The 8,442-nt window shown below is 49.0% G+C and overlaps 1 protein-coding gene across 2 annotated transcripts; it reads left to right on the top strand.

Annotated features, from left to right (window-relative positions):
* Positions 1 to 1,288: 1,288 nt before the first annotated feature.
* LOC127331040 (dihydrolipoyllysine-residue succinyltransferase component of 2-oxoglutarate dehydrogenase complex 1, mitochondrial) lies at positions 1,289 to 5,628 on the top strand. Of its 2 annotated transcripts, none has more exons than XM_051357118.2 (13): positions 1,289 to 1,464; positions 2,675 to 2,732; positions 2,815 to 2,854; positions 2,991 to 3,055; positions 3,146 to 3,220; positions 3,313 to 3,368; positions 3,467 to 3,511; positions 3,619 to 3,885; positions 3,985 to 4,079; positions 4,545 to 4,635; positions 4,718 to 4,828; positions 4,918 to 5,112; positions 5,208 to 5,628. In XM_051357118.2, exons 1-13 carry the CDS (start codon positions 1,420 to 1,422, stop codon positions 5,397 to 5,399), a joined length of 1,335 nt encoding a protein of 444 aa, XP_051213078.1. In that variant the 5' UTR covers positions 1,289 to 1,419; the 3' UTR covers positions 5,400 to 5,628. The 2 variants fall into 2 exon arrangements, with proteins under 2 accessions (XP_051213078.1, XP_051213077.1); XM_051357117.2 differs by having other exon boundaries at positions 1,290 to 1,464; positions 2,988 to 3,055.
* Positions 5,629 to 8,442: the final 2,814 nt, after the last annotated feature.

The following is an 8,442-nucleotide window of genomic DNA, read 5'->3' as shown; positions in this document are numbered from 1 at the left end:
ATCTTATCATGCGTGACGTTGGATTTGCCAAGCAGGTTAGTTTTGACAGTGTTAGTTGTGAACCCAACACATCATACTTGAACATGGAGTTTCAATGAATATTTGACGTCACAAGCGTACAATCGAGAATATATTCAGTGTTTCTTCTTCCCCTCTCTTTGTGTATCTTCATGCTACATACAAACATAAATAGAGCCAGTAACATAAAAAAAATATAATGCGATGCTGCCTTGTCACATGTAATGAAGTCCAAAATCAAAGATTTGACAAACCAAAAGACAAAGCTGATTCTCGATTGTACAAAATCTGAACCTACTAAGAAAATAAATTGTTCATACATCGGCCAATACCAAAACCAGTTTGTGTGGACTTTTGAATCATCAAAGGTATGGGAGTAACCTTTTCAATTGCCTATGTGGCCACGCAGCACCGAATATCTCGACCCCTATCATGGCTAAGCAGCGATGGGCCATCCATAAGAAAATGCAATGATGGGCCACCCACGGTCGCAGGCGGGTGGGGGCATGGGAAGCATTGTCCATTCCTTCCGAGGAGGTCCCCCAACTACACCTTCGTACCCATGATCTGTAGGCTAGTGAGAACGAATCCAAAGGGCGGAATCCAAATCCCTCATTCGCAGACAAGAAGACTCGCCTTAGCGCTTTACAATAAGACTAAGTCGGCGAGTATAAACCTTGTAATCGATATATACAATTAATAATAGCATATAAGCAAGAAGCGGGTCTTTACCTCGAGAGCGAGGGGCCATAACTCGATATATCGTGTGGTGATCTTGTCCTTGATCATGCTCGGCAACTTCCTCTTCCAACTCGTAAGTCATTTCGCGATGACATATGCTGTGGCTTTCCCATGACAACGAGAGAAGATGGAGGGGGGGGGGGGAATACCTACCGATGCTCATCTACTATGAAATCCAAATTCGGTTCACGGGTCAACAAACTAAAAGAGAAGCCAACTTTTAGTGGTAGAGCAGTCAAATCTACCGAGAGAAGCAGTGGTCCACCACCATTATTATGATACAGTTTCGAGTTGAAATCTTCGTGACACGTGAATCTTCCAAGATGAATATAGAAAGAAGATGAATTTCATAACAATTTTACCTGTCTACGTGGCCACCGCACTTGTCGTTCGGTGTCACAGCTGTAGCGGTGGACCGCTCCTCAGAAAATGGAGCGGTGGGGCCACCCACGGTCGCTGACGGGTGGGGCCACTAGAGGCATTTCCCATTCCTTCCGCAACTACACCTTCCCACCCTCGTCGCGTCGGTCAGAGAGAGATCGAATCCAAAGTCGGAAGGAACCCAAATCCCTCTCATTCGCAGCCGAGCCACGGTGGTCCGCCCTTTCTTCTTCCCCACGACACCCCGCCGCCGCCGCCGCCGCCGCTGCTGACGGCGAAATGGCGTCCCGCATCGCCTCTCGCCTCCTCCGCCGCCACGGCCCCGTAAGCCCCCCTCCATCCCTCCCCGTCTCCCTGCTGCGACTGATTGGTTTGGCGTGGGCAGCGCGCGCGTGATTCCGCGATTTCGTGAGGAAAAAAGGGGATTTAGGGTTTGCGAAGCTGGTAACGGCGTGTTTGCGCGGGCTCAATTTGATGCGCTCGGGGCGTGTTTCCGCGGGCTGGGCTCCTCCTCGGGTGATTGGGGATCTCCGATTGGGGTTTCGGGGGGAGGATTGCCTGTTTCGCATCGGGGGCCTAAGGTCGCGCCGATGGATGCCGCGCGCGCGGGCCGATTTGGTGTCTCTCTGCGCAGATTAGCGCGCGCAGATTAGGGTTACAGGGCGTGCTTTTGCTGTTTCCCCCATTTTTCTAGTGGTTGCGTGGAATACAAGGGCCAGGGGAGGGCGTGGAATTGGTGGCACGGCATTGGCTACAATCGGGCTATAGGATTGCTTGCTTTCTCTTGTTAGGAGAATTGTTTCTTCTGTGTTTTATCTCAGGATATGCAACCAACACGCACTGTCGATGCCTGGATTGGCTCTTGGGTTGATGGTTTTTCTTCATTCATGCTTCCTTTGCATTCCTGTTAAGCACAATCTGTTCCCGTGGAATGTAACTTGCACTCGTCCCACCTTATGTTTTGCTAAGAGATATGGTGCATTTGACTAGACCTAGGCTCTCAGCTGTAATAATTCTTATACTGACTGCAATTATGCTGCTAGTAATGATCCAACAGCTCACTACTTCACTTTATCTTCATTTCTTATCCTTACAAGTACAGCATATGCAAGATGTTACACTATATTTCGTACAACATGTCTTGCAGAGTATATGAGTACATGGATTACATGCATTTCTCATGCCCTAGCCATACCTGTTAGGTACAATTTGTTGTCATGGAATGTAACTTCTACTTGTCCCAGGTTATCTTGTGCTACGAGATGGTTGTATTTGACAAGACCTACTATCTCAGTTGTAATGTTCACGATGACAGTAGTTCTGCTTGCCAGTAGTGACCCCAACAGATTACTGTGACAGTAGTTCTGCTTGCCAGTAGACTTATCAGTTTATTCTTCATTTTCCATCTGTAGCAGCGCGTCATGTACATGATGTTATGTTAGATTTCGTACAACATGTCTTCGCAGAGTATACGAGTACATGTATTGCTTCCTTATGTTATGTTCCCCTGCTCATCATTCCAATATACTTGCAGACACTGGGCCTCCTGAGGAGCTATACACATGTCAGGAACTACAGCAGTCAGCTTTCAGGTTATTTAGCTGAACGACTGCTATTTGGATTTTGACCACTGGTTCACCACCAACATATCTAATATCTTTGTACTCTCCGCAGGTCTTATTCCAGCTGGTCCCCAAAGCTCTAAGCTGACAAGGTAACTAGCAAACCATGTACTTAATTGTATTCCGTGGACTTCATTGTTTATTCTTGTAATTCCAGATGTTATAAGATGTTTTGATCTGTTGATGCATGCACTAATGACTAATGTTTGCTATTAAATTTGGTAGAAGGCACTATTACTTCCCAAATGCCTCTCCTTACCAACTCTGGAGTAGGTCATTTGCATCAGACAGTGGTAATGAAAGCAGACTTCTAGGTTATGTTTCAGAGCTGCAAAATTGCTCCTGGTGTTGCGTTAATTGAGTCTTGTTGTTTCTTCTTGTAGGAGAAAAGTTTGAAGCTGTTGTACCTTTCATGGGTGAATCTGTAACTGATGGAACTCTTGCTACCTTCTTAAAGAGTATGCTCTCCTCTCTCTCTCTCTCTGGATGTGGGTCTGCTGTGCTGTGTGAAGCTCATTCATATTCTCATGTTAACTCTTCTTCAATACAGAACCTGGTGACAGAGTTGAAGCTGATGAGGCCATAGCCCAGATTGAAACTGATAAGGTACTGTTGTCTCTCTTAATCACTTCTGATTCTCATCTGTGTATATGTCAAAGTGAATGCTTGTAGTATTTAACATACTTCTTCCTTCTGTATTCCAGGTCACCATAGATGTTTCTAGTCCTGAGGCTGGTGTTCTTGAAAAGGTGAATCATTTTTCTCTTTTCGACTTTCATTTGTTCTTCTTATCATGGTTTACCTTTTACTGGTAGTGTAGCAAAATGCTGATTTTCTTAATGCCATTGGTTTTCAGTATATTGCTAGTGAAGGGGATACAGTTACTCCAGGTACCATAGTTGCTATTGTATCGAAGTCTGAAGCACCGGCTGAAACACATGTTGCCCCATCTGAGGAGGCGGCACCAAAAGAATCACCTCCAGCAAAAGTTGAAGAGAAATCACCAAAAGTAGAAGCGAAAGCACCGAAAGTTGAGCCTCCGAAGAAGCAAGCACCAAAGCCAACTCCTTCAAAAACCTCCCCTACAGAACCACAGCTTCCTCCAAAAGAACGAGAGCGGCGGGTAAGCCTAATCTTGTATAAGATAAAGCTGCATAGGATTAGTTTTAGCAGAATCTCTAATGTTCTTTTACAATGATAAACACCGTAATGATAACTGCAGGTGCCAATGCCGAGGCTCAGGAAGCGCATTGCCAACCGTTTGAAGGATTCCCAGAACACATTTGCAATGCTGACCACATTCAATGAAGTTGACATGTAAGTGTATTGGTTATGTTTTTTCTGTACTATTTAAGATTAGTTTATGTGGTGTGGTACCTTTTGGTTTTGTCTTGTTTTTCATTGTTACCCTTATAGTATGCATGTTTCACTGTACAACTATTTGGACATGGTGAGCTGATCTAGCATAATTTGAGGTCTTGAAGGATTTACTACACTATTTTAGAGTGCATGTCACTATGTGATTGGTGCCATCCAACTGTAACAGTATGACAATACACATGTCAGTATATAATGGATTATATATAATAGAGCTCACAGAAATTATTACTAGTATTCCTGACCAGAAAATCCACTTTTATTGTATATAATAGTGCGATATCAGTATGTGGTTCAGTATCTGCTCATCTTTTCTTATATACGATTTTAATTAATCCTTTTGTTTTTCACCATCTTTTCTACATTATCATTTATCACTTCCTTACTGTTGATATGATGCTGCAGGACCAATTTGATGAAGCTAAGGTCTGATTATAAAGATGAATTTGTCAAGAAGCATGGTGTGAAGTTGGGTCTGATGTCTTGCTTTGTCAAGGTACTGTGCAATGTTATGGATTGCCAAACTATTGCTTGCTTATTTTATTAGGTTATATGCTGATTCTGTTTGGCTTTTGCAGGCTGCTGTTTCTGGACTGCAGAACCAGCCAATCGTGAATGCTGTAATTGACGGTGATGACATCATATACAGAGACTACGTTGACGTTAGTGTTGCTGTTGGCACTTCCAAGGTAAATAATAACATACAGTTGTCAGCATGCTGAATATCTTATTTTTAGGACTTGATTTCACCTGGAATGCAAATCTCGTGTTTTTTCAGGGTCTTGTGGTGCCAGTTATCCGAGATGCTGATACAATGAACTTTGCTGACATTGAGAAAGGGATAAACAACCTTGCAAAGAAGGCTACTGAGGGGGCACTGTCAATTGACGAGATGGCAGGAGGAACATTCACCATCTCCAATGGTGGCGTCTACGGAAGCCTTATTAGCACGCCTATCATCAACCCCCCGCAGGTACTGCTGCTTTTCTTTTCTGGTGCTCTCTATAAACTCCTGGATACATTTCACAGCAGATATTCATCCAAAGCACACTGCCCTGTCTATTGCAGTCAGCGATTCTCGGGATGCATTCCATTGTGCAACGCCCTGTGGTCGTGGATGGCAACATCCTAGCGAGGCCCATGATGTACCTTGCTCTGACATACGACCACAGGCTTATCGACGGCAGAGAGGCTGTCTACTTCCTGCGCCGCATCAAGGACTTGGTCGAAGACCCACGGAGGTTCCTCCTCGACATATAAACTCCATTGGCTGATCCTTGGCTGCTAAGTGCTTTGTGCTTGTCTGGAAATAATACTATGCAAATTTTTGACTGATACAAAGAGTCGCGTTCTGTGAAAGATGAGATTTGAGTTGAGGATCTGATAACGTGTTGTCCCGTTTTGTTCGGAGCTCCGGGATGTAGTTCCCTAAACAAATTTGCTTTAATTTTCAATGCAAGAGCAATAGATATGATGCCCTTTTGGTTAATGTTTCTCTTCTCTCGCATGTGGAAACCAGTCTGCCCTTCCCATCCGGATCTCTTTGATGGCGTGTTCTGCATGTCTATCTCCCATTTGAGATAAACAACTAGTAGTTCATCCTAATTCATGCCTACCGTCTGGAGGTATTTTAGGCATACAAATGGCATCAATGAGGCCCAACCACATAGGCGTTACAGTCTAGTATCGGTCTCTTCTTTCGTCTTCTCTTCCAAGCTTCTATGATGCTGATTTGAGCGTGTTTCTTGATGACCCATATGAGTTTTAGCCCCTAGATGTAGAATTCACACGGGCGACCGCGGAGAGTAGCAGGCGCCTAGTCACTAACTGTTTGCCTAAAAGGATCAATTGAGACCAAGATTGACTTGCACGGGATTGTAGCGCTAAATCCCCGCAGGGGAAAAAGATGAGGCCTTCTCACAAGGGTGATGCTGAGCGTCCCCCGGGGGATCAGATCCTGGATCCCCCGGGTCCGCGGCCGCCCGATCAAACACAGCTGGATGTGTAGGTCCGTTGGATCGAGTACATGAGAAGTCAAAAGAAAACGCCCAGTGCATCGGGGTCACGGCTATTCATCCCACGTGGGTGGACCCCACGACTCATCACAGTTTGCAAAAGAAAGGGAGATAAAATTCCCGGCTATCCTCCCAACGAGCGCACGCACAGAGCCAACGGACCGGAACTCAGCCGGCGCAGTACCGCCGTCGAGTCCTTTAGCACCGCGCTTGAAGTACCTCCGGCGCCGTTTGTAGCGGCGACGGCGGTGGACGGCGTGCAGCAGCTCCTACGTCATTTGTAGCGGCGACGGCGATGGACGCCTTGCAGCAGCTCCTGCTCCGTTTGTAGCAGCGATGGCGGCCGCTTGTAGCTCCTGCTCCGTTTGTAGCAGCGACGGCAACCCCTTGTAGCATCGCCGGCGGTGGATGGCTTGTAGCAGCTCCGGCGCCGTTGGTGGCAGCGATGGCGGCCTCTTGTAGCGGCGCCGGTGGCCTTCTGTAGCAGCAACATCAACCTCCTGTAGCAACGCCGGCGAACTTTTGTAGCAGCCCCGACAGTCTTCTGTAGCAGCAACGGCGCCCTCGCCGGATGCGCCCGCACGAACGCAGCACGCCGGCGACGTCGAGTCCTGCTTGCAGTACCGCCGCCTACGCCGGTAGAACCGTTGCCCGCTCCGGCAGCGCCGTCCGCAGCACCACCACAAGCAGCACCGAGGTCCTTCGCATGCAGCACGCCAGCACCGGCGTCATATACTTGTAGCTTGGCCGCCGGTCTCGCCGGCGTTCTTGCAGCACGGCGGCACCCTATGTAGCAACCGCCGAAGGCGTTTGTAGCAACTGCCAGCGCCGCTGGTAGCAACCTTGTAGCAGCCGTAGCCGCCCTCTGTAGCAGCCGCCACCTCCTATTGTAGCGGATGCCGGCGCCCTGTGTAGCAACCGCCTCCGCCTGTTGTAGCGGAAGCCGGCACCCTGTGTAGCAACCGCCGCTGCCTGTTGTAGCGAGCGCCGGCGCCCTGTGTAGCAACCGGCGACACCTGTTGTAGCGAACGCCGGCGCCCTGTGTAGCAACCGCCGCCTCCACATGTAGCAGACGCCGACGCCCTTTGTAGCAGGCGCCGCCGCCGCTCGGAGCTCCAACGCCGGCGCTCGCAGCATCGCGCATGGCAGCTCCTTCGCCGCCCCGAATCCATCAGAGGCTGCGCGGCCCCACTCCTCCGGCGTCCATGGCGCAACTTGCAGTGGCGGCGGGACTTGCAGTAATGGCTGGCGGCGAGAGTCGCAGCAACACACTGAGGAGGAGGAAGAACGACGGATTGGGGGCGGCACGCTCGCGGAAATGGTGGCCGGCGGCGGGGCGGTGCGCTCGTGGAGGTGAAGGCTGGAGGAGTATTCATGGTGTGCTCACGGGAGAGACGAGGCGTCGTGTGGCCGTGGTTGTGCGAGCGAGCGCTGGGAGGCGAGAGAAGAAAATGGGGAAGGAGAAGAGTGTGGAGGAGATGGGTCACGGTCTCACGGAGGAGATAAGGTGATGTTGACCCGTCGCTGGCATCGCGCATGGAAGGACACGCGTCACGCCTAGGAGGCGGACGATGCGAACGCGCTATCCCCCGGGGGAAGGGCAGCGTTTTCCTTCTCACAAGGGCTTTGCTAGCGAGGCGAGAGGCAGACTCGCCCGCAGGCCCGTTCCACTTATATCCTTAATCCCAGTCATTTAAATATATCTACAAAAGCATACATTTAAGGGAAGGGTACTTCACTAGTAGTAAAATAGCTTTTCTATTTGGGAAGTGGAGTGGATAACAAAGTAGCTAGTAGATGAATCTACGAGAGGAGTCAACGCACGGCCCACACGCCAGCCACATAGCCGAATTGGAAAACACATTTGGCCCGGATGACCCAATGCACAAAGATTCCATTATTCCTTGTTCTTGGCGGCTTCTTTCTTCCTTTCTGCCTCCTTCTTGAGCTTCATGTCTTCCACGAACTGGCTCAGGACGCTTTCATCTTTTCTTCCAAACACAGCGGCACGCAGAGCACCGCTTCCCCAGCCCACGGCGGCCTTGACAGCGCTGTTCGCCCATTCCACGCAGCATGATACATCATACTGTTAGCCGACGACAGACACTGAAGCTCAATTTTGCGATTCAAGCTACTAGTTTGGAAAATCAAAGGAAAGGCTAGCTTGGGAAACCTGAGAACCGACGCTTGGTTCTCCCTGCAGGAGTTCACTCCTTGCCTGTATGCGTCCCAACCTGCAGCATGGTTGGCCCTCGCACGTTCATACGCGGCTCGATCTCTGTCTGACA

This window comes from Lolium perenne, chromosome 2, assembly GCF_019359855.2.
Source record: "Lolium perenne isolate Kyuss_39 chromosome 2, Kyuss_2.0, whole genome shotgun sequence".
Taxonomy (NCBI): domain Eukaryota; kingdom Viridiplantae; phylum Streptophyta; class Magnoliopsida; order Poales; family Poaceae; genus Lolium; species Lolium perenne.
This window is presented reverse-complemented; position numbering and strand designations above follow the sequence as displayed.

Coding starts and splice junctions, on each gene's coding strand:
- LOC127331040 (XM_051357117.2), top strand. CDS start 1,420: ATGGCGTCCCGCATCGCCTCTCGCCTCCTCCGCCGCCACGGCCCC. Junction 2,855..2,987: donor CAAAGCTCTAAGCTGACAAG/GTAACTAGCAAA, acceptor TAAATTTGGTAG/AAGGCACTATTACTTCCCAA. Junction 3,886..3,984: donor CAAAAGAACGAGAGCGGCGG/GTAAGCCTAATC, acceptor TGATAACTGCAG/GTGCCAATGCCGAGGCTCAG.